The 25,541-nt window shown below is 34.0% G+C and overlaps 6 protein-coding genes across 8 annotated transcripts in view; all 6 read right to left on the reverse strand.

Annotated features, from left to right (window-relative positions):
- Nucleotides 1-678: 678 nt before the first annotated feature.
- On the reverse strand, nt 679-2,702 carry LOC115951240 (UDP-glycosyltransferase 73C6-like). Its single transcript, XM_031068426.1, has one exon. It carries the CDS (start codon nt 2,343-2,345, stop codon nt 879-881), a length of 1,467 nt encoding a protein of 488 aa, XP_030924286.1. The 5' UTR covers nt 2,346-2,702; the 3' UTR covers nt 679-878.
- A 2,955-nt stretch (nt 2,703-5,657) lies between these two features.
- LOC115952061 (UDP-glycosyltransferase 73C4-like) lies at nt 5,658-7,142 on the reverse strand. The gene has a single exon (XM_031069150.1). The coding sequence runs from the start codon at nt 7,140-7,142 to the stop codon at nt 5,658-5,660; it is 1,485 nt and encodes a 494-aa protein (XP_030925010.1).
- Nucleotides 7,143-8,308: 1,166 nt separating this feature from the next.
- LOC115953774 (UDP-glycosyltransferase 73C2-like) lies at nt 8,309-9,952 on the reverse strand. The gene has a single exon (XM_031071570.1). The coding sequence runs from the start codon at nt 9,933-9,935 to the stop codon at nt 8,442-8,444; it is 1,494 nt and encodes a 497-aa protein (XP_030927430.1). The 5' UTR covers nt 9,936-9,952; the 3' UTR covers nt 8,309-8,441.
- Nucleotides 9,953-11,988: 2,036 nt separating this feature from the next.
- Nucleotides 11,989-13,955, reverse strand: LOC115953728 (UDP-glycosyltransferase 73C1-like). The gene has a single exon (XM_031071496.1). It carries the CDS (start codon nt 13,794-13,796, stop codon nt 12,282-12,284), a length of 1,515 nt encoding a protein of 504 aa, XP_030927356.1. The 5' UTR covers nt 13,797-13,955; the 3' UTR covers nt 11,989-12,281.
- Nucleotides 13,956-17,540: 3,585 nt separating this feature from the next.
- On the reverse strand, nt 17,541-18,782 carry LOC115953384 (trichohyalin-like). Its single transcript, XM_031071014.1, has 2 exons — nt 18,325-18,782; nt 17,541-17,943 (listed from the first exon to the last, which is right to left on the reverse strand). Exons 1-2 carry the CDS (start codon nt 18,739-18,741, stop codon nt 17,773-17,775), a joined length of 588 nt encoding a protein of 195 aa, XP_030926874.1. The 5' UTR covers nt 18,742-18,782; the 3' UTR covers nt 17,541-17,772.
- A 2,103-nt stretch (nt 18,783-20,885) lies between these two features.
- Nucleotides 20,886-25,541, reverse strand: part of LOC115952602 (protein SHOOT GRAVITROPISM 6) — a 30,538-nt gene continuing 25,882 nt past the window's right edge. For all 3 annotated transcript variants that reach the window (XM_031069776.1, XM_031069777.1, XM_031069778.1), the window contains 8 exons: nt 25,296-25,409; nt 25,101-25,178; nt 23,412-23,510; nt 22,750-22,821; nt 22,567-22,652; nt 22,362-22,455; nt 21,456-21,563; nt 20,886-21,379 (listed from right to left, as the gene is read on the reverse strand). In XM_031069776.1, coding sequence (XP_030925636.1) covers nt 21,215-21,379; nt 21,456-21,563; nt 22,362-22,455; nt 22,567-22,652; nt 22,750-22,821; nt 23,412-23,510; nt 25,101-25,178; nt 25,296-25,409 — 816 coding nt within the window. In that variant the 3' untranslated portion in view covers nt 20,886-21,214. The remainder of the gene's footprint in view (nt 21,380-21,455; nt 21,564-22,361; nt 22,456-22,566; nt 22,653-22,749; nt 22,822-23,411; nt 23,511-25,100; nt 25,179-25,295; nt 25,410-25,541) is intronic.

Here is a 25,541-nt window from a genome sequence, read left to right on the forward strand (position 1 = left end):
AGGAAGCACATATAAATAAATAAATTTATAACTTATATTTGAAAATAAAAAAATACAATACTTTAATATTATATAAGAAAAATGTAATTTTATCATGAACCTACTAGCATTACTCATAGAATGTGTCATAATTATCAATGAAGTAACTCTTTTTTTTACACAAACCTCTCCTCCCAGAGTATCAATACTGTTAAAGTATTTTTTGTTGTTGGATAATATTGTTAAAGTTATTTAGTAGTAAATTCCTTCTACATTATAGCATTCTTTTGTTAAGGACTTTAAGAGCATGCAATTTTAGCTTTACACATTTGATCTTATAGATAGGACTTAATAATTTATAGAGGCACTCTCTTCTACTCTCAGAGAGAGAGAGAGAATGGACTCGAGTGGACCCAATGGACTTAACGGACCTAAATGGATCAAATGGACCGAGCTGACAGAATAAATTGAAATGCTACACTGATATTGCTCAATAGAATCAGAACGAAATGGATTAAATGGACCAAGCTAACCGAATGAACTAAAATCCTACATTGATATTGCTCAATAAGTTTGTAGTGATAATAAATATTACACTTAAACTTTTAAATATTATATAGATGATATGTTTATAAGACTATATATGACGCTATATATGTTGATGAAACAATGTAAAGTGAAAGATTATTACACTGTAAATGCATGCTTAATGAATCTTCTTTCATATCTTGGATAAATACTAGCTACACAACCAACAACAACAACAACAACAAAAAAGAGGATAAGTACTAGCTATGATGTAAAAACAACAATAGGACAAAAACTTATGCACTTTGATATGAGATGAAGGGGGAAAAAAAAAAAAAAAAAAAAACTCAGTGACGACTCATAGAAGTGTGTTAGGCTGATTCACCATTGTTGCAAATATCTTGAATTAGCAATGTCAAGTTCAGTTGAGAAGATCCCCCATCTTCAACAGAACTTTTTGCCATCTCGCCAAGCCCTCTAGCTCGTTTCCTCCTCTCTTCTCTTTCCTCTCCTTCAGCCATTAGCCTATCTATCGCCCCCTTGACATCTTCTTTCTTCACCAACACCCCAATCTTCTCTTCCTCACCCCACTGTACAGGATCCTCCACCCCAACACTCACAGCAATTTTTAGTACATGTACTACTAATTTCTCATTGAGAAACTGGTCCCCAAATAGAGGCCAAGTAAGCATTGGCACCCCAGCACATATTGCTTCTATGGTTGAATTCCAACCGCAATGCGTTAAGAACCCTCCAATTGAAGAATGTGATAATATGAGCAACTGTGGAGCCCAACCCCAAATCAAAAGGCCTCTCCCTTTGATCCTTTCTTCAAACCTCTCTTCTAAAATCCACTTTTCCAACACTTCTGACTTATTTTCTTCCCTTATAACCCAAATGAATGGTCTGTTTGATGCTTCTAACCCCAATCCTAGCTCTACCAATTGGGAAGGTATTAGATTACACAGGCTTCCAAGGCACACATAGACTACTGAGCAGGGTTCCTGAGAATCAAGCCACTTCATGCATTGATGCTCTTCAATGGAGGCCTTGTTACCTCTCTCAGCCTTATCTAAGTGGTCCTTATTGCAAAGTGAAACAGGGCCAATACACCAGACTTTATCTTCTCTTGCTTTCTTATATTCTTTGACATATGCTGGCTCCAACTCCTCAAAGGAATTTACAATGACCCCATATGATGAGGCTAAGTCAGTTGCTACCATTTGCTCACAAAGTTCTTCCATTCTTGAATCTCTGGAAAAAGATAATTGGGATTTAGTAACTTCAACATGGTCAGGCAAGCCAGGAACGACTATGTATTCTGACTTGGAGGATATCCTCTCGAGAACCTTGTGAACTCTTAAGTTGTGCCAGCACAAGAGAGTGAAGCAACTTATTCCGATGAAAGAAATCCTTGGAATGTGAAACTTGAGAGCAATATCAGCTGTCCACGCCAAGGTCATGTCTGCGATTATGCAGCTTGGTCGAGGAGCCAGCTTCTCAAATAGCTCTTCCACTGGCTGTTGTAGCATGCTAGTTGAACCGAAAAACTTTGTGCCCAATTCTAGTGAAGGTAGCTTGTCAAGATTGTCACACCCTTCTGGTATTCCTGCCTCTTCACATGGAAATTGAAGCGGGATTACTTGGATTTGGAGCCCAGATTCAACAGCACGAGCTAAACTTGTTTCAAAACGGGCTGCGTTATGTGTTGTGGTGATTACAGTGACAGATACACCTCTTTGTGCCAACAATTTGGCAATGTCTATCATAGGAATCATGTGGCCTTGGGCCATGAGAGGAAACAAGATAAAGTGAAGTGGCTGGGATTGAGAAGCCATGGCTTGCAACTAGGGGTAGACGAATAAAGAGGCTGAAATACAGTCATTTACTATATAAGCTAGCTTCTCTTTCTTGTACATAATAGTGAGATTTAAACTAGAGAGACACCCCATTGGCGCCTTACTGGTGATGCAAGAGCTTACATAAGCTGATAAACATATTGGTTTATTCTGAGAGATTATGTGGTTCAAAGGTAGCATAGTTTCTTGTGGATAATATTAAACCATCACCTCGATCGAAAACTGAAGTAGTGTACGTCTCTCACATGTAGATTGAGCATAGAAAAGATCATAGTAGAAAGGAATAGGAATCAAGCAACTGAAAGTAGAGAATAGGCCAGAGTGTTCGTGAATATTGAGAGAGACTTGGGTGCTTGCTGTCCATGATTTTAAGGAAAAAGAGCCAGAACTAATAGACAAAAAATGACGACAAAAGATGGATCGTTTGTGGAGGAATGACAGCCAGTTTTATGTATTAACACAATTATTTTATAAAAAATAAAATAAAATTAGGGTACTACCAAAGTGGTGGGCTAATTATGAATATAGCTAGTCGACATGCCATTTCTAATAATGGTAAATATACTTTCTCAAAAATAATAATAATAATGATGGTAAATGTTTTTTTGCACAAGGTTGAATTGTATTTTTTTGTCACCAAAATTTAAAATGTTGTAATTTAGTTTTAAATATTTTAAAGATATCAATTTTATCATTTTGTCCGTTTGTTGTTAAAAGAATTATATATCCCATGGATGAAGTGGTGAAGCTACAAGTTAAAAATGTAGGATGCTTAGAATAAATATACTAACAGATAAATTGAAAAAAATAATTTATATATTTTTAAAATTTCAAGGATCTAATATTGATACTTTTTAAAGTTTTCAAAGATGAAATTAAAACCTTTTAAATTTGAGGAAAAAAAAATCAAGCCTAAACCAAACTTTATATAGGAAAAGTATATCTTAAATTTTAAATAAGTTAGTTGCAAACTCATAGGATGCGTGAAAAAACTTAATATATTATTATTTTATAAGAAATGTAAACTTTGTATTTAAAATTGTGTTCTATTTTTATAAGTTTTAGGTAATTGAACATATAATATATTTTCCATTCAACAAAAATTCGTAGTAATATAAATGGAGTAGATGTTATTAAAAAGAATTTTTTCAAACATACCATAATATGTTGACTAATTTGAACATATCTAAAAATATTTTTTTAAAAATTGTACACTCCCATTCCATGAAACACATGTATCATGGTACATTAAGTTTAAAATATTATATAAGTTTATAGTTGTAGCATTTTTTTTTCTCCAAATATAAATATAATATCTATATTATTGAAACTTGAATTTTAAGGTAATCTTGTGAATTTTTATCATTTTATTGATTTTTTGGGGGGGGCCATATCTCTAATTTCAATGTCTATTTTGTTTTTATTTTTTAGCCCAAAACTAAAGAGTACTTTGGCCAACAAAAATTCATATATTTCAACCTAAAAATTAAGAAAAATAAAGAATCTTTAAGCCATAATTGAAAATGAAATCTACAAAAAAGAATCAATTTATGGTCCAATTAATCCAAAATTGATCAAACTAGACTGAAATTAATTGAATGGACCGAATTAAATTAAAATAGACTGAAATGTTACACTGTTGCTGATGTAATTTAAATGGAGTGCATTGATAATAATATTATATAGATATATAAAAAAGAAAAGAAAAAAAAGATGATGATTTAGAAAATATGAGAAAAGTATATCAACTTCTTTCAAACTTCTCAAGAAGAAAAACATCTTTCACTCATATGGCATCTCACTTGGACACACCGCAACAGAGAAAAAGAAAAGGGGTGTGAGTATCTTTGGGTAAAGAATTCTTTGACTACCTAATGTCTCAAAATAGAGGTAAAGAGCTGAATTCTCATTGAAAAATGACAATAATCATTTATAGATTTAAGGCTATGGGCCAGGGTACCAGGTGGTCACGTATAATAATTACTGGCGGATTACTTGCAGAGTAAAAGGTGCTTCTTAGGTTCTTATAAATCTATATAATACATCAAAGTGAAGGAAAAATAAAATATCCAAAATTCTAGTTAGATTTTATATACTCTAATTTAATTTTATAGCAAGTCTTGTTTTTAATTAAATTACTCTTAAACCATATAAAACTGACTCTTGCCCATCGTAAACTATTAATACAAAATTTCTTACCAAACTCGTTATTAATTCTTGTAAAAATTATGATTCGCAATAAAAAAAAAAAAAATCATATACAAATTTCAATGGATCATTTTATCGTATTCTAAAAAATTAATTGTTCATTTTCAATATATTTTCATAACAACGAAATTTTCATGACTTATTTGAAAAATGTAAACATTATATAAATTCATTTTATCACAATAGCATAAATTACATTAAAGAAGTAAGAAAATATAGTATTCTTCTTTTTTCCTCTTTAAGTATTCAAAAATGAATAATTTGCCATACTCTATCAAATAATATTGTTACAAAGTTCTTTTAAGAGTAGACAAAAATATAAAAAATGAACATTTGTATGGTATTCAACTTCAATACGAAGTTTTTTTTTTTTTTTTTTTCAAGGACTTCAATACGAAGTTTAATATGTTTCTAATTATTATTTTTTATATTCACCCATGTTTACATATGAGAATATATGAATCAAATTTTGGAGTGAAAACTTGTCAACCTAGATTAGAAAGATTTTGGTCTTCACTTATAAGATTTAAATGAAAATTGTATCCATAAGATGATCCCTCCATTTTATAACAGATTGAGAGGATAATTTTTTTAAGATAAATAAGAAGATAGAGTTTTTTTGTTTTAGATGATTATAATTAATGGAAAAGGATCATATTCGTACCTTATCATAAATGGTGACACTTACATATTTGGGATGTTAGTGGTGTACCCTCCATTATTAGCCAATAGGCCTAGTAAAAGTTAATATAGGATAAAACTTGATACAACTTTTAGGTATAGTACATTTAGTTTCCAATTAATTTCAAATTCATGACTACATTGACAATGCAGACCAAACAATTTTATCTTTCCCAATAAAAATTTTAAATTCAATACACATATATTTAAATTTAATTCAAAATTATAAGTCACTGCACCTTCAGAATTGTACATATATTCTATCTAATAAGTTATAATATTACACCAACAAATGAAGGCAACAAGTTGATAATGAGTTATGATCACAACCAAAAACAAAAATAAAAAGAAAAGGAAAGTTCACAAGCTACTTATATTTTAGATAGTGCAGCCACAAATGTCTCATGACTTAGGCTTAAGTCCCATGGATAGTTTCCTAATATCTTCAATTAACAATGCAATGTCAAGGTAAGAAGACCCTCCTTCTTCTATTGCTATCTTTGCCATCTCTGCAAGCTTTCTTGCTCTCTCTCGTCTATCTTCCCTTTCTTTCCCTTCAGTCATTATCTCTCCTAAAGCATCCCTAACTTCCTCCCTCTTCACCAATACCCCAAACTTCTCTTCATCCCCTAATGGAATACCAATTTCAGCCCCCACTCTCTCACCAATCTTCAGTACTTGAACAAATAACTTCTCATTAAAAAATTGGTCAGCAAACATAGGCCATGTTACCATTGGCACACCAGCACAAACCGCTTCTAGCATTGAATTCCAACCACAATGTGTCAAAAATCCTCCAATTGCAGGGTGTGACAAGATTAGTACTTGTGGAGCCCAACCCCGGATCAAGAGGCCCGTCCCTTTTGTCCTCTCTTCAAAGCCATCCTCAATTATCCACTTCTCAATCTCCCCATTTTTATCTTCTCTAATCACCCAGATGAATGGCCGGTCACACGCTTCTAAGCCTAACCCAAGCTCTATCAGTTGTAACAATGTAAGGCGAGAAAGACTTCCAAGACAAGCATAAACAACAGAGTTCTGAGGCCACAAGTCAAGCCACTTGAGGCACTGGTTTTCATCAATTGAGGACTTGTTACCTCTCTGAGCCTTGTCTAAGTCTGCCTTGTTGGAAAGTGACACCGGCCCAATACACCAAACTTTATCTCCCTTTGCCTTGCGATACCCTTTAACATACTCTGGTTCCAAGTCAACAAAACTATTAACCACGACCCCATAAGCTCCTTCTTCAGAAGCATTTATCTTTTCATGAAGATCTTTGAAATCCTTCAAGCTTGTATTCAAGTTCGTAGGTAACTGTGCTCTAGTTAATTCAATTCGATCAGGCAAACCAGGAACAACAAAAGGCTCTATATCAGAGACACTAGCACTCTCATTGACCTTGGATGCAAGTATATTATGACAACATAAGAGATTGAAACAATTTGTTCCATCAAATAAAATTCTTGGTATATGAAACTTGGTAGCAATGTCACCTATCCAAGCAAGATTCTTATCAGCTATTATGCAGCTTGGACTAGGTTCCATCTCTTCAAGTATTTGTTCTAGTGGTTGTTGTAACTTACTAACAGCATAAAAAAAGTTCCTAAATAAGCCACGCGAGGGGACTGTATCGATGTTTTCACATCCTTCTGGCAAGCCAGCCTCATGGAGTGGCAACTGGAGTTGGACTAGTCGAATAGGGAGTCCAGAATCAATGGCACGGTTGATGATTGGTTTGATTCGGATGACATTAAGAGGTGTGGTTATAATCGTGATGATAACACCACGTTGTGCAAATAGTCTGGTCATGTCAGTTGTGGGAATAAGGTGTCCTGGGCATGGTAGTGGTACCATAACAAAGTGAAGCTGGTGGGATTGAAATGCCATTGATGTTTTTGTGAGCTAGAGCTAGTGTTGGAAAAATTGAAATGGCTAAGGTTCAAATTTGTTAGATGAATACTATAGAGATTCTTTTTGTGCCTCTTTAGTATATTCTTATTACTTGTTTGTATTATCTGATAATCGTGCAGATGACGTGATGAGCACACCGATGATTAATATACAATATCATGCTTGATGCAAGCCGGCCATGACTTTTATATGTCTTTTGGCTTCGTGGTTTGGTTGCTGAAGAAGAGCAAGTTGCAGTTGATTGCCAGTCTTTCTTTCTTTTCCTTTCTTTATAGAAGCAAATTGCCAGTGTTTAAAGCTACTGCTTTTAAGGAAATGATTTGTTTATAAGCTAAGTGTGCCCTTAATACAAAGTTGAATGGGTCCTATATTTTAATTAAGGGCAAGACTTAGGTACAGTACTTAGGTGCTGTTTCTTAGGTTTCCCTTTTAAAATTATGCCATGTGAATTTTTTTTATATGATAGAAGTGTATTTTTTAATTAAGAAGTCACATGGCAGAATTTTAAGAAGAAAACTTAAGGAACAGCACATAAGTCATTGAACCATGGCTGAATTGTCTTACTTGTATTAAGAAGTAAATGCATTTTTGTTCCTTACATTTTGACCATATTTCTATTTTGGTCTATACTTTTTAGTTTTACTGCATTTAAACCTTAAAATAAAAAATGCATTATATTTTGGTCCCTACCATTATCTTACTGATGAAAATTACTTACATGGTAAATAAAATGTATTATTGACATATTAAATATTGACGTGACCATTAAAAAAATATTTTACATTTTTTAAATGCCACGTAAAAATTTAAATGAATATATGTATTCATGACTAAAAATGGTTCAAGTTCCTATAAAAAGTCAATTGATTCCATAATAAATTTCAATCTTATCATGACTCCTTTTTGAGGAGACCCAACTAACATTACGTGGAGCAAACTTAATGTTGAATTGACCAAGATTTACAACAAGTATGTTTTATAATTGATAGATGCGAACAGACTGAACGAAGATTATGCCAATTGCTATGCCAATTGTCACCTAGCAAAAAAAAAACAAAAAACAAAAAACCCGGATTTCAAACCAAAAAAAAAAAAAAAAGGACAGTTCTTTTTAATAATTTGAGTAGATGACTATGGCACTAAGTTGTTGGTGAAACAATGGGAAGTGAAAGATTATTGCACTGTAATCTTCTTTCATATCTAAGATAAGCAGCAGCTATAATGTAAACAAATTACCTATAACAAATTGTGCACTTTACATTAGATGGCCATCACTTATAATAGAAGTGTGTTAGGCTGATTTGCCATATTCTGCTTGTTGCATATATCTTGAATTAGCAGTATCAAGTTGAAGTAAGAAGATCCCCCAAATTCAACAGCTCTCTTCGCAATCTCCCCAAGCTCTCTAGTCCTTTTCCTCCTCTCTTCTCTTTCCTCTCCTTCATCCATTAGCCTGTCTATGGCCCCCTTAACATCTTCCTTCTTCATCAACACCCCAATCTTGTCCTCCTCACCCCACTGTAAAGGATCCTCCACCCCAACCCTCACACCAATTTTTAGTACTTGCACTATTAATTTCTCATTGATAAACTGGTCTCCATATAGTGGCCAAGTTAGCATTGGCACCCCAGCACATATTGCTTCTATGGTTGAATTCCAACCACAATGCGTTAAGAACCCTCCAACTGAAGGATTTGATAATATGAGTAACTGTGGAGCCCAACCCCAAATCAAAAGGCCTCTCCCTTTGATCCTTTCTTCAAACCTCTCTTCTAAAACCCATTTTTCCAATTCTTTTGACTCATTTCCTTCCCTTATAGCCCAAATGAATGGTCTGTTTGACGCTTCTAAACCCAACCCAAGCTCTATCAATTGCGAAGGTGTTAGATTACATAGGCTTCCAAGGGAGACATAGACTACAGAACTGGGCTCCTGAGAATCAAGCCACTTCATGCATTGATACACTTCAATAGAGGCCTTGTTACCTCTCTCAGTCATATCTAAGCGATCCTTATTGCAAAGCGAAACAGGGCCAACACACCAGACTTTATCTTCCCATGCTTTCTTGTATTCTTTGACATATGCTGATTCCAACTCTTCGAAAGTATTTACAATGACCCCATATGAGGCTGAGTCAGCTGCTGCTATTTGCTCACTAAGTTTCTTCATTCTTGAATCTCTAGGAAAAGGTAGTTGGGATTTAGTAAATTCAACCTGGTCAGGCAAGCCAGGCACTACAAAATACTCTGACTCGGAGGATACCTTCTCTTGAGCCTTGTGAACACGTAAATTGTGAAAGCACAAGAGACAAAAGCAACTTCCTCCGAGGAAAGAAATCCTTGGAATGTGAAATTTGAGAGCAATATCACTTGTCCACGGCAAGCACATGTCGGAGATTATGCAGCTTGGCTGTGGTGTCAGCCTCTCAAACAAATCTTCCACTGGCTGATGTAGCATGCATGTTGAAGTGAAGAAATTCGTGCCCAACTCTAATGAAGGCAGCTTGTCAAGATTGTCACACCCTTCTGGTATTCCTGCCTCTTCACATGGAAATTCAAGTGGGATCACTCGGATTTGGAGCCCAGATTCAATAGCACGAGCTAAACATGTTTCGAAACGGGCTTTGTTATGTGTTGTGGTGATCACGGTGACAACCACACCTCTTTGTGCCAACAATTTGGCAATGTCTATCATAGGAATCATGTGGCCTTGAGCCATGAGAGGAAACAAAATAAAGTGAAGCGGTTGGGATTGAGAGGCCATGGGCATGATCTAGAGGTAGACAAATTAAGTGACCGACACATACATACATACACACACACACACATATATATATATATATATATATATATAATACTAGATAAGCTTCTCTTTATTGAGTAAGTTTTGCTTGTGATGCAAGAGAATACATAAGCATATTAATTGGTTTATTCGATGTGGACCTCATAGGTAGAAGTTAGAAGTAGTTTCTTGTGGATAATAATAATAATAATAACTCTTTGCCATCTCCATTGAAAGGAACAATGCTAAAGACAATGATTTTGGAGAGCAAAATGACAAAACGAAACGGTTTTTGGAAAATAAGACAAACCGTTTTTGAAAAAACGACAACCATTTTATTTATTTACTTCTTTTTTTTGGGTTGTCTATTTATTTACTTTTTAGGCGTGGCCAGTGGGCACGGGACAGTGGACACCCATTTAATTTTATCAAGAAAAACAAAGCCAAAATGGTGGGCTGCTTTAAGAGATAAATTTGGAACTCTTTAGTGCCAAATTATAACATGACAATTGGTTGGCATCTTATTTTCAAAACATTTTGGATTCAAATCCCTTTTTCCATTCTAACTATCGCATTATTGTACTAATTCATCATCCCTAACTCGGAATCACTCATAACTATAAACATATACAAACCACTATGGGGTGACACGGTTGATTTTGTCACTAAAGATTGCCAAATTTCTTGTTTTATCAATTCCCTGTATAATTGAAAAATTACATTAAAATATTTTAAACAATAAAAAATTCTCAAAAGAAAATTCCCCATATAACATCTATATTTATATAATATTTAAAAACTAACGTATAGCATTAATTGTTGATATACTCCTATCGAGCAACATCAACATAGCAATTCGGTCCATTCCGTCCATTTGGTCCAATTCGGTCCACTTTGGTCAATTCAATGCATTTCGGTTCACTGTAGTCCATTTAGGTCCACTTTAGTTTATTTTAGTCCAATTAAGTCCATTAGGGTCAATTTAGTCCATTTTGGTCTAATTCAGGTTACTTTGGTCTATTCAATCCACTTAGGTCCATTTTAAGAAAAGTTTGGGACTAACACATAACTCTCATCTACTAATTTCATTTTTCACTTAACAAAAAAACAAATATTCAAAATTTCCATATGTGACTAGTATAACTTAAAAAGTACATCAAAACGTTAAACAATAAAAATTGTAAATGCTTTATCAATTCCCATATTGAACTTATGAAGAATCATTTTCGTAGTATACCAGTTCATTGAAATAACACCTATAATACTTTTTTAAGTATATATGACGCGGTTGGTACATTTTAAAATTTTCAAGGACTAAATTAACTTAACTGTGTATATTTCAATTTATTAACAAATACACACTAAAAAAGTTTAGAATATATAAGAAATGAATATACCGTTAATAGAAAGAAAAAGTTTAGTTACAAAATTGGTTGTAACTTAAGGTTACAACTTCCTTTAAAAAAAATTAACATTACTACATATTTTGAAAATCTAATCATTGGAATGTTATATTCTTTATGCTTTTGATACATATGTCAAATTTTGTGCCAATCAAATATTATTTTGCACAATTTTAAACTACAAAAATTTGCAATTTAAACAATTTATTGATAACATAACTATTGATCTATAATTTTCTAAAAATTTTGCAAGCATGAAGGATATAAGAAGAAAATATAATCTAATAGTAGATTTGTCAAAATCCACCTCCAATAAAAAGATATTTAATAAAATTGTAGCTTTAGGCTACAACTAATTTGGTAACAAAATTTTATCCTTAATAAAAAGTAGAAATAGTGGAGTGTTTAACAATAAAAATTGCAAACCATAAATTTAGTTACCATAATGACAAAATAGTTGGTTTTTTTTTTTTTTTTTTGGATGAGAAGATGGAGAAAGTGGTACAAAAATTTTGTATCAGTGATAAATACTAACCGTCATGCAACAAAGATGTCCTGTCAAGCTGTTGCATAGCTGCATGCTATATTTAAAATGCACTTGATTGCCCCCTTTTTTTTTTTTACAACAAATGGGAGAGTGGATTTGAATTCAAGTTTTCTCATATGGGAGAATTAAGCAATATCAGCAAATTACACGACTCTTGACACTTAAAATGTATATTTCGGATATGCATAAAAAAGCTTCTTTCCAACCTCATAGCAAATACCAACTATGATGTCACTGTCAGTGATAGACTACTAGGAATATCCTTTGAGACTGGGATGTGCTAGTTGTGATACCTAAGTCACAAAACTTTGTAATATATCGGACAACAAAAAGCAGTTTAAAATGAAATGAAGAAAATCCTTCCCTGACTTTTACATTGATACATTAGTTTGGATTTCCACCACTTGCTTGTTCCATGATATGTTGGATTAGAAGTTTTATGTTGACATCAGAAGACCCCCCTTCTTCCACAGCTCCCTTTGCCATCTGACTGAGCTCTTTGGCTCTTTTTTGTCTTGCTTCTCTTTCCTCTCCTTCATCCATCAACCTATCTATGGCTATCTTAATGTCTTCCTTTTTCGCCAACACACCAATCTTCTCCTCCTCCCCCCACTTCAAAGGATCCTCAACCCCAATCCTAAAACCAATTTTTAGTACTTGTGCAACAAGTTTCTCATTCAAAAATTGGTCTGCAAATAAGGGCCAAGTAAGCATTTGAATGCCTGCACAGATCCCCTCTAAAGTTGAATTCCAACCACAATGTGTTAGGAATCCTCCAATAGCAGGGTGTGACAATATAAGTACTTGCGGAGCCCAACCTCGAATTATAAGGCCTCTTCCTTTGATCCTTTCCTCAAATTGGTCTTTTGCAATCCAATTTTCCAATTCTTGCAACTTATCTCCCCCCTTTATAACCCAAATGAATGGTCTTTTTGATGCTTCCAAGGCCAACCCAAGCTCTATCAATTGGGAAGATATTAGATTGCAAAGGCTTCCAAGGCAAGCATAGACTACAGAGTTTGGTTCCCTTGAATCAAGCCATTTCAAGCACTGGTGCTCATCAATTGAGGCCTTGTTCCCTCTCTGAGCCTTATCCAAGTCGTTTTTGTTGCATAGTGAGACAGGGCCAACACACCAAACTTTGTCCATTCTTGCCTTCTTGTACTCTTTGATATACCAAGGCTCCAACTCTTCAAATGTATTCATAATTATCCCATAGGATGCCATTTCAGCTTCCCTCATTTGTACGTTAAAATCTTTCAGACTTGTAGCGAGAGCTCCCGGTAACTGGGCTTTTGTTACCTTAATTTCAATCTGGTCAGGCAAGCCAGGCACAACAAAGTACTCAGTTTCAGAGGATATACTCTCAAGAAGCTTGGAAATGTGCAAACTACGCAAGCAAAAGAGACAAAAGCAACATGTTCCATGGAAAGAAATCCTTGGAATATGAAACTTGCTAGCAAGATTCACTGTCCATGGGAAAGTCATGTCAGAGATGATGCATCTTGGCCGGGGTGTCAGCTTTTCAAACAATTTCTCAACTGGCTGTTGTAGCATGCTAGTTGCAGTGAAGAAATTAAAGATCAAGTCTGGCGAAGGTAGCATGTCGATATTCTCACACCCTTTTGGTAATCCTGCTTCTTCACTTGGAAACTCGAGTTGAATTATGTGGATTTGGAGCCCAGAGTCAACAGCACGAGCAAGAATCGTTTTGAAACGGGTTGCGTTATCTGGGGTTGTGATTACAGTGATTATCACACCTTGTTGAGCTAACAATCTAGCAATGTCCATCATGGGGATCATGTGGCCTTGGGCCATTAAAGGAAACAAGACAAAGTGAATCTGGTGGGCTTGGGAAGCCATGGCAATTGGGGAGGATAGACTGAGAGTTTGTTCCATAAAGTAGGCTCCTAGTTTCTTTTAAATATGACAAAAGACACGGCACCTGCTTATGGTGTAAGAGCCTACATAAGCATTCTGGCTCATTCGGAGATGATAAGGTTAGAGATAGAACTTACAATTCTGTGGATACAGTTTACTTCTGCGGGTTGTCATTCTGTGGATACAATTTACTTCTGCAAGCTGTCTTTCTCTTCACATCGCCCTCTTTCCTTTTGGAGCTATTCCACACGCTGCATTTCAAGTTTCAGCCGCAGTAAATGGTAACATAGAGCATTTACTCGTACCATGTTTCCTACACTATACTGAAAAGAGATTTTTTTGGTGCGGAATAGGAAGAGGACAAATATGAATTATTCACACTAATCCGAATGCATTTCATCCACGAGTTTCCTTCACTTCCTTCTGATCATTTGAGAAATTATTTTTTTAAAGTTACCTCATCCATTGTCAACAAATTATAGAGAAGAAATAACTCTGTTGAATACTTCTGATGGAGATGCATCTTAATTATGCACAAAGAAAAACCAAAAATATCATACTTGTTTCACATTTTTACTTTCAAAGCTTCAGAAGAGAAAAATGGGTAGCTGATAAAAATAGAGTTCGAATTTGGTAAGAATAGGGGTGTAAAACTCATGTTTTACACTATTCCATAAAAGATTGTTATGTTAGTATTTTACTTAAAATTCAATATATCCTAACACACCTAATAATATCTCAATAAATTTCTAATTTGGCTGGATTTATATATGGGTATTAGAATTGATTGGGTATGATTATACTTATTTTTAAATATGTGATAAGATGATGTGACTTGTTGGGATTGGAGTAATAAAACATGGATTTTACACCACAACCTTACAGAATTTAATCTCATAAAAATAATACAAAGAGATGCCAGACAAACTTACACTCCACAAGAAGGCTATACAGCCTCAAGGAGGACAAAGCATCATAGGAAAATTCTATTTCCACAGAAAATTTAGAAGCTGCAGGCCTTGGAAGTGAGAGAGATGCTGAAGAGTTTTTCAATAAATGAGATATGCTGAAGAGTTAATCAAGGATCTACCCAAACAAAAGTTTATGACATTTTCAACCAGATGTAAGAGAAAATCAGGAAGTATACTTGTACAGCTTATACATTTGCACATATAAATGACTGTCAGTAAACTAATACTGAGAACCAACTCTTAAAGCTGCCTGCCAATCACTTACCTGAGCAGAAACGTTTCTATGTTCAGAATTAGTTTCTGCACAATGTGGAAGATACATGACAATGCTTCACGACTAGGCAGTACAAAGTTGAAAAGAATTGATTCTCAAAAAAAAAAAAAAAAGTTGAAAAGAATTTTAAAAAAGAAAAAAAGAAAAGAAAAAGAAACAGAAGATAGTAAAAGAAACAAATAATTGGGAAGTGATATCCACTGATTCAAACCATCCAAAACATGAGAAGCGTCTCATACACTGCATGACAACAACCTTTTCTCTGATAATCCACAGGTGAAGAAACATACAATCAACATATGCAATAGCTGCTCTGCTCGACTTTTCCCATCCTCTCCACTAAGTCTTATAATTTTGATAATTACACGAGGTATATACATAGTTTTGTGCAAATGGATCGTATTATAAGCCCCACTGTTTCTCAAAAAAAAAATCTTTCGGTAAAAATTAGATCAGTACGAAGGGACCATCTATATGTTAATAAAATTTACCAGGTGCATGCATACACATGCTGAAAGACCTATGAAACAGCCATAGTGTTCAAGCTTAAAAGCATTAGTATGAAAAAAAAAAAAAAAAAAAAAAAATAGTATGCAAGAAGTGACACATTACACACTTATGGTTAAGAAACTTCAGCAACTGGGAGTGCTTCCACAGAATTGGTACTCCTTATTCAAGAAAAGCAACCTTGAACAATTCAATAATACACTTCAATTAAAATTTTATAATTCATTAAAAATATAGAATTCAAAAAATGGAACCAAATATTATTTCTATGAAAATACTCTATTCAGATATTAGACGAATGTGACAGCGAAAGCAAAATATGTCATCACTTAATAGAATGCATTTTTTTACCAAAACTTCTAGGGACGAAGAAACATTAATGCTTCAAGGTAATAAGCAAGTCAGAAAAGCAAAGACCTTTGATTATAGAATACCAGGTGAGAAGACAGAAGAATTGCAAATAAGAGAGTGACAAGGTTGTCATTAAAGAGATTGACAACATCCACCAGATCATTTGGTAAAGCAAAGAACCCAAGGATTGCCGGTTGAATTTGTCAAAAGATTTATGAATTAAAAAACAAAATTTTTAGAATAAAATTCCCATTGTTAGTGATGCATAATCCAATTTAACAAAAAATTATACCTTCATCACATGATTTCATGCTTCAACCATTGCCTTTGGCTCCACAGAAACCAAGGTAGTGCAGGTGCTTAAAGCAAGGGCCAACAGAAGCATACTTAGAGAGGAAAAGTCAAATGAGTTTGAACAAAGTAATCCATAACTGGTAGCTTTAGACCAAGACATAATGATTTGATAAGTATATTTTTTTTTGATAAAATTTTTGACAAAATAAGTAACATACGTGAATATCAAGAAGTTCAAGATTAGAATTAACAAAGCCTTTATTGTCATCTCGGGCCTCTCATCATTTGGTCCCTTCTTTTTGAAGGAAATGATGAACCATTCTCCGCAGCATTAATGATAGACAACCTGCATAATCAACATCACAATAATACCATTATCTTCACAAGGTTAATTATCAAAAGAGAGAATATGTTCACCTTTTCAATAAGTTTAAACCCTTTTGATAAAACATATGATGTAATACAATTAGTCAGTAAGGTACAAATTTAAACTGCAAAGAGTACAGCTTAGCATATTTTTTGATAGGTATATAATGTAAATGCCATGTGCTGTGTAAATTGAGTCATTTGACTAACTTTGCAGCTCTTACAAAGAACTGGACAATTTTTTTTTTTTTAAAAGTAAAGAAATTGACAATTTTTACATTCACAAAAAGAAAATCCAATAGGTTTCAAAGACAAAGCAAGAACAATAAAAGGCCTCTAGAGGCTCCCTTTCCATTTCTTTTTGCTTCTTAAGAATAGTGCACACCTCAATTTGCATATTTGTTTTGACATATAGAAAATTATACATAATTTACACTAATCATGGACATCAGATGCTTACTGTCAGAATCTGAGTTGCCAACTGCTCCCTTGCTAAAGGATCATGCAAATAATTGGGAAACTCTCTCGGCAAACAATTTTACGTGGTAAGTTGGAAAAATTCCCATGCACAGTACAGTCAACTTGCTTGCTATGCATGCAACTTCCATGGCAGCCCGCTGCACAATATCCACTGATGCAAACCATTCAAAACTTAAGAAGCATCTAATGCACTGCAAGACAACCTCATCTCCTATTGTACTCCCCAGATGAAGAAACATACTGATCAATTTGTCTCAACATATGCAGTAGCTGCTCTGCCTGACTTCTCCCATCCTCTCCACTTAATTTTATAATTTTGATAAATAGAAAAAGTATATATGAAATCTCTCATAATCTATTAGCACATGCACAATCAGATAGTATTATCTATACAGTTCTATGCAAATGGATTGCGTATTATAAGCCCCACTGTTCTTAACTCTTTCAGTAAAAATTAAATCAGTACGAAGGGATCAGTTATATTTGCATAAAAGCTACCAAGTGCATGCACTCACATACTGAAAGCTCAAAATGAAATCTATTCAATCTCTTAATTTTTTTTAGTAACCATTCAAACAAAGCTGCAAACTAAAAAGGCTACATTGACAAACACCAATACACAAAACATGACTAAGCTACATATTCTAGCACAAAAAATGCTTCGAGGCGTCAAAATCTTCTTAAAGATTATTCCAACTAAAAGATCAAAAGGTATTCCAATAAAAAAAAATATAAAACGAAAGCGAAAGAATCAGAGGGGTGTAGTATCCACAATAGCCTCGAGTATCTTCTTTTCCAATTCAGATTCATCGATCCACAAGGAACTCTTCCGGTGTAGCAACTCTTTCTTCTCTTTCTTCTTCTCTTCCCTCTTTGTTTCTTTCATCCTCCAATTTTCAAGCTTCTCAGCTCTTTCCTTCAACTGCATTTGTACAATAAACACTTGTAAAGACTCCAGAGTCCAAAATGGTAACTGAAATCTTTTCGTAAACTTCTGTCCCAACTTATGAAGAAACCTACAATTCAACTTATTCAAAAAATTTCTCCCACATTTTTTCAGCAACCAAACATAAATCACAACGAAATTAAAACTTAAAGACCCTCACATCCCCCACATTTTCCAAAATTTCCTTAGCAACCAAACATGAAATCAACTATTCAAAAAACTCTTTTCCCACATTTTCTCAGCAACCAAACACAAATCACAAAAAACAAAAAACTCAACATTTCCTTGGCAACCAAACACAAAATAAAGAATTTAAGAGAAAAACAGCGAGAGAGAGAGAGAGAAGAGAAAGCGTACTAGAGTTTGGCGGAACTCTTTCTCGGCGAGCTCGCGCTCATGAGCTCGGAGCTTAGCGGCCTCGGCTTTGAGCTTTTTCTTTTCCTCGTTCGCTAATCGAAGTGCCTCTCTCCTGGCCTCGTCCTTGCGCTGCTGCTCGAGGCGCATGAGCTCGACCTCGCGGATGTACTCTTTGCGGACAAGCTTGACCTGTTTGGCGTAGTCGCGGCGGAGCATGGCGAGCCTGCGCTCGGCGGCCTTGGGGTCCCGTGGCGGATCGGAGTGCCACCAGCTACCGACATAGGAATGGGACTCGAGGAACTTGTGGCTCTGTTGGTGGTGGTTGTGATGCGAGGGTTTGGGGGTGGTAGAGAAAGTGCGAAGAAGGGTTTGGGAGAATTGGGTGGTTGTACGGTACAAGGAGCGAGAAGTGGCCATTGTAGACGTTGAGAGAGTGAAGAAAGAGAGTCCAGAGTTTTTACAGTTTATTGAGCTTGAGTTGGGCTTGTTCTAACTTCTAAAGCCCAATAGCTTATTGTGAAGATTATGGGGCTCTAAGAAAAGAAATGGTCTTATTATCAACAAAGCTCTATTGCAGCTCTGTCTATTGGATTAGTTGCTCTATTTTTGTTACCTATGATTAAAGAATTGTTTTTCTCTACTTACTACGTTAAAAAAGGGAAATCAAATGCTTCGGAGCAGTTCTACTAATTTTTCAAAAAGTGTCAGAAGGGTTAGAAGTTCATTCAATTGATTCATATTGATGAACATAGAGAGGAGAATTGAAGGTTGGAATAATGTATAGCTAAAGCTGCTAACTTTAGCCAATTCAGGGATTTGAAGTAACCTTTTTTTTACAGCTAACTTTGGATTGGAAATAACTAACTTTAATAGTTGAATTGAGGTTGAACGAAGAGTAAATGGCTATGTGCTATCTTTTCTTATCTTTTTCTTTCTTAGCTTTTTCTTCTTTTTCATATTCCGTAACATGATGTCCATATTTTCTATACTTAATACAAACAATAGGTATGTCTATAGAATCTTTCAATTTTAGTAAATAGTCTTTTTTGTCTTTTTAAATGATTAGGTAGGTTGTCTATCAATTTCATTATTATGTCTTTTTGTTTTCTCTTTCTATTATTGACTTTAAGTGGTTTGGTTGATTTTAGTTATTAAAACATCTTTTGTATGAATATTTGAAACTATTGTAAAAAGTATGAGTATGTTATTTATCACAATCTTGCTTGGTATATCTGTCAAACTGTCAATCCATTCATATTGACTAAAGTAAGCATAGTTTCATCTTTTATATCTTTTCCATTAAATTCTTTTTCACAAGGTGTTTGGACTATATGTCGGTGCCTATGCAAAAAAGTAGTTGAAGAATAAGAATAAATCTCTATCTCTATATCCGGTTTAAACTTTTTTATGATATTATCTATCAATTGGTTAACAAGTGATTTTTCTGACTTTAGAAATGACAGATGTCTTTCTGTTCTACATATTCTTTCTTTTAGGATAGTGACTTTATTAAGAGAATGAATTTCTTTCGAGATTAGGGGTGAGGTGAATCTTAAAACTAGCACATTAATTTTAATTCCTTCATCTGTCATAAAAAATGAGTAAAGCCATAAAGAGATTTTTTTAAATAACTTTAGAAGAAAGGTCTTTAAAAATAATTTCAAAACAAAATCCGTCATTACAAATGTGAACATTAAGTCATTTATAATTAATTATCAGCTCTTCTTTATTGGCCTGAGTTAATCTTTTAGATGATTTTTTATAATATTTTAAAGGTATTAATCATTTTTGTATACAATTCATGTCAACTCCAGAATCTATCAAAGCAACTTTTGTCAAAGAGAATTCTTTATTAATTACTAGAGTGACTTCTGTATGCCATTTTTGAAAAATAACCCTGTCAATTAAACTCAAAATGTTATGTTTACTATGATCAATTTCTTTATCATGTGAAATTTCTTTTTTTAAAGGGGGATCTGTCATTATTATATCTGTTGTAGGAAAACTGTCAAGTTTACTATTTCAGAATATTTTGTCCATTTATGTTTGTGAAATTATCCTCTTTAATTTCTTTAAAGAGGAAAACCTGTCAAGTTTATTATTATTATAAGTAGTAAAGGGTACATAATATGTTTTATATAGGCCCTCCTCATTTGAAATAGATTTATTATATATATTTTATTGTGAAATAAACAAAATAAAGAAAATTTAAAATAGAAAAAAAAAAAATCTGTCAAGAGCCTTGTAGCTTAACTAATTGACACCACTTAGCGTTTAAAATGAGGATATTCTTGATTCAAATCTCTCAACTATTGAATGAAGAAAGAAGGAAGAATTAGAGAGGATCTTGTTGGAAGACAAAACAAAGGAGTAAAGAAAGAAAGAAAGCAAAGCTTTCTAAGATTGCAAAGAGGACAATTGAATAATCCAATACACGTCCTATAAAAAAGTATAATCAAGTGATCTAAAATTCCTGAGAAACTGCAGTCCATTCTTTTTTTTCTTTTTCTTTTTCAATGAATAATAATTTATATAATCAAATTAAAGAAATACAACAGATGAAAAATAAAACAAAACATCACAACCCACAATCACAGGCAGGTGAAATTATTTTGGAGCACCCAGTGTACACCTTATGCAATTTTATAACAACACTATAGTTACTCATACAACAAACCTAAATACGCCCACGCCCAACTTAAGCTCACTATGAATTTAAATCGCATACAATTGTACATTTTATGAACATTACTACAGAGCTTGGCTTGTGGTCAATAGAGAATTAGACAAATTAATCACTACGCATTTGATCTAAATGGTGCAGGTCTCAGAGCTCGCAAGTCAAGCCTATCATTTTCACTTCCATCGTACATTGCTACTTCTTAGTAGACTACAAATCATGACCTCTTCGACTTGAGTCCACGCGATCAAGGCTATCTACTCTCCATGAGAGTGGATTGGAGAATTTTAGTAGCAAACCCAAAGCTGAAGAGCATGTTGCTCTAACAATTGCATCTGTTGAGCGACTCAATTTGCCTACCAATATTGTGAACACCTGAAAGAAAGGAATCGATTTCTGTAAATATGTTCAATCATAACACCTAACAGCTAGTACCTACATCTGAGAATACCTGGGTATAATATCGAGCTAAAATGTGCTGATCATCTGATAAAGATAGCATGCTACTGGAGAAGTAAATAGCATTTGCCTGAATTATTGGCCAAGGTGCATCAAAAGCCTGCCAAATCAAAATGTGAACAACTCAGATATGCATATGCTTCACATTTAAACAAAAGGTAAGACATCCCTAAAAAACCACTTAACTTAATTAGTTACGCACTTTCCCTGGTTCGAGTGGCATAAACTTATATCTCAAAGTTGATGAACTTAGATTTCAGATTTTTTTTTTCTTAAATATATAAATATACCGAAATGATTGGAATGAAGAAAAAGAATAGGAAAGCAACTAAAAAAAAAAAAAAACAAAAGCACAATTTTCTTAAACCAAAAGGAAAAAAATTACAAGAAGGCTATAGGCTAGCAATCATGACTGAATTATGAAGTTCAATCAATGAATATTTGTGTGAGTATGCTACAGGTGAGATATTAAATATTAAATATTCTTTGGTCATGTTTATCCTAAGCATTTAAAATCCATAACATGGGAGGGCTAAATGTTAAGATGCCAAGTCTTATGAAAAAAAGAAAAAGAAAAAAAGAAGAAGATAATATCTGAAACATGTACATTCACGAAAAGCTAGAGGTGACATCAATCGAAGATGAGTGAGCTAAGATCGTGGGTGCTCTGCATATAGAACAATGATTGCACTAAAGAGTGGTGAAATTCAAGAAAATGAGTCAAGTGTTTTAATAAGATATGGGAGAAGGCAGAAGAGAGAGGGAGGATTTAATTGTTTCCAACCCGAGCTAAGACTGAGGTCATCTGAATTTGACCTAACATCACGTTACAATCAAATACTATACGATCGAAGGCAGTATTACATCCTATTTAATATGAGGTATTTCAGCTGTGAACCTGTATTGTTGATGCCATGTAAGTATCAACTCTTGAGGGAAGATGTTGAGTAAGTTGCTTTGATAGATCTCTGACAAAGTCCTCATAGTCACTTCTGAAATAGATGAGGAACTATAATGTTATGTTTCCATCACAATGAAGCATTAAATGATGTATTCATATTTTATTTAAAACTCAAACCATTTTAGGATCAGGTATTGTGTACCGGTGATCAGAATTGAAACAATGTGTATTGAACAGAGCAGACAATCTTTCCATTTCCATCAAATTGAACATTCGTTTAAGAGTACTCTGTTAATGAGATAGAGAGAGGTAGGTTATGTTAAATAATCTCCAACAGGCCTCAGGCCAAGAGAACAGAGGAAGAATAGTAAAAATAAATAAATACCCGGCATGCCTGGCGAACATTAATATCATCATCATGAAGATGTAGAACCAATCGAGGGATGGTAGCATGTACCTGAGAATGGTGAAGGTGAAAAAAAAATGCCAAATCTGAAATTTATATCCACCATGCATTACAAATGATTGACATCAAGGTAAGTAAGTGTAGAAAAATAAAAACATAGCATGTTCTTTGTAATTCAAAATATGATCAACGAGGAAAATGTCAAAAATATGTTCAACAAGTAAAGGTAATAATAATAGAAACTCATAATAGTGATTTTTTACAATACCCTGTGCACACATGTTTTATGCTCAAACCAATCGTTAAGCTCTAGTTCAAATGGCCTTTCCTATCTATATAAGAACAGGGTGACGGGAGAAGTCTTAAGAATCAAGACCAAACATGAGTTCACATTTAACTTACCATTTTTTTTTTTAACTTTTAAAAATTAAAAATTAAAAAAAAAAAAAAAAAAGGGAAAGAAAAATGAATTACAATCATTGGAAATATGTCATTGCCAATTACAAAAGGACAATATGGATCAAGGGTTCAATGAGACAAAACAGTGAAAACACACATTCCACTAGGATTTACAATATCCAGCTCCAACAACACGCACACATAAAAGAAATTAGCTGGTAAAATCAAACTCAATAAAAGACCTGTTCAACAAATGCCTCATGTTGTGCCCCAAATCCATAGTTGCTCAATGCTCCAAATGCTGCAAAAGCATTGGCTCGCATCTTCATGTTCATGCACATCTGTACCCAACATATAGATTAGGATTCTATTTATCTTTGTATAGTAATAAGCATATTCCAAGCAAGATGCAATCTTGTATCAAAATCAAAATTACTTTAACATTGAACTGCATATAGAAAATGCAATATGATTCACTGGTTTAGATCTACTCATGTTCTGAACTTCTGACGTTGATACTCTCATTTCCTGATCTGGATGACAGGATGAGGAAAAAAAAAGCTATGAATTGATTCATTTCTACTAGATCTATAAATGTAAAACTATATGTCCCAGAATTTTAAATATTTTGGAGATTTTCCTCTTCTCCTAAAGAAGATTTATAGTTAGTTTTTAACTAACAATTAAATAAATAAAAAAAGAGAAAAAGAAAAGAAAAGGCAAACATTCCAATTTCCTAGAGTATCCAATGATGACACAAGGTTTCTATGTTCTAGTCCACTAGGTGAAAATTACCAACATACAGATGCTACAAACCATTGAAACCATCAATAGCCTCAATTTGCATACTTGCCCAACATTGTATAAAAGAAATAAACTAAAAGCTGCTAGCTCCTGTTGCACAATCACTTTATAAATGAGCAATAGGTGCTCATGGGATATTCTTTCAGAATTTGAATATAGATAAACACGCTGGTTGTTACCTATCATTTTGCATATAAACGCAGCTGCCATTTTGCCTGTGTATGAACCTTATCTAGGAAATTTCCATGAACCGCCACATTTTCCACTTCAAGATTAATTCCATTTAAATTTCCACTTACAAGTGAAAAAGACTTATAGGGACATATTGCCATTATGTAACTCTAATGATCTACTGTTATTTATAATCACATTTTAGTTAACTATCAGTATTTGCATTTATTTTTAATTATTCTTGAAAAAAGGTAGTTAACTTCTGACTTACTCCAAACAGTGCAGAGTATACACATCAAAACATAAGACACCAAAAACCTATATAAAAAGGAAGTTCATGACTATTAGCAAGGATGATAAAATGTTAGAAACTAACCAAGGGTTAGCAAGGGTTAGTTCAATACATTGTATATGAAGGATATTCTTTTGAAGGAAAAAAACGTCACTCAGGTGGGATGGACAGCTTCAGGCAAGTGCAATCTTAATCAGTCCTCACATAGCTCTTTCAACAATGGCATTGTGGGAAAGCTACATCCACCAAGAATTTACTTTCTTTGTTATTGGTTAGTTACACAAATTGGACCCATGACCTCTCCTCCACCTTACTCTTACAAGGGGAAATGATTTTTCTAGGCAGGGTGGGAACAAGAAATACGTGGCCCATTGCCATCCCTACTCCTACCCTGCACCCCAATATTAAATTGTAGTAAAGGCACATTTACATCCTATCAATTAACCAGCAGATTATAGCAGTGAAAGAAAGCAAATCTGCAATATAAGATGACATCTTTGCTGCTTTGTTTCTCAACTAGAATTACAATAGAATGTTTTTATTCAATTGCATGTCTATATGAACATATCATCAGATAATCACGATATGACAATAACAATGGAGATACCAAGAACCAAAATAACAATTTATTTCAGTAAACATGCCAAAGAGTAGAGGAACGCACTTGAAGATTGCGCAGCCGTACGGAAAGGTTAAGCAAAATGGGTTCCACCGCTGCTTCATTGGGTGATGACTCAAGTATCTAAGACATGTCAAAAGAGAGTGCAAAACAAATTAATCAAGATAGCAGTGTACAAGATAAATAAACATGTAATCACTGAGATTATTTTATGAAACACACACAATGAAGGGAATTCACCATGAGTAAGCATGACACTGCAGTCAATTGAACGGATTCATCTGGATCTTCGAGTAAAGCTAATATTACCCCTAAGACTTGACTTGTATACTGTAGAATATCAATAGATGGTATCTGGAAATGCAAAATTTGCAAAAGTCACTTCTTAACAGTTAAGAAGAAAGAAAACGAGAAACATATACACAAATGCAAATCCATTTTTATAAAATATAATGGACTAAACCCAACAATATGCTGTTGTTTATG

The sequence above is a fragment of the Quercus lobata genome, chromosome 7 (genome assembly GCF_001633185.2).
Source record: "Quercus lobata isolate SW786 chromosome 7, ValleyOak3.0 Primary Assembly, whole genome shotgun sequence".
In the NCBI taxonomy this organism is placed as follows: Eukaryota; Viridiplantae; Streptophyta; class Magnoliopsida; order Fagales; family Fagaceae; genus Quercus; species Quercus lobata.

Excerpts from the sequence above, each read along its gene's own strand:
- LOC115953774 (XM_031071570.1), bottom strand. The coding sequence starts at position 9,935 with ATGCCCATGGCCTCTCAATCCCAACCGCTTCACTTTATTTTGTTTCCT.
- LOC115951240 (XM_031068426.1), bottom strand. The coding sequence starts at position 2,345 with ATGGCTTCTCAATCCCAGCCACTTCACTTTATCTTGTTTCCTCTCATG.
- LOC115952061 (XM_031069150.1), bottom strand. The coding sequence starts at position 7,142 with ATGGCATTTCAATCCCACCAGCTTCACTTTGTTATGGTACCACTACCA.
- LOC115953384 (XM_031071014.1), bottom strand. The coding sequence starts at position 18,741 with ATGGCCACTTCTCGCTCCTTGTACCGTACAACCACCCAATTCTCCCAA. Across the intron at positions 17,944-18,324 it reads AAGAGTTCCGCCAAACTCTA|TTGAAGGAAAGAGCTGAGAA; the intron begins GTACGCTTTCTC and ends GTACAAATGCAG.
- LOC115953728 (XM_031071496.1), bottom strand. The coding sequence starts at position 13,796 with ATGGAACAAACTCTCAGTCTATCCTCCCCAATTGCCATGGCTTCCCAA.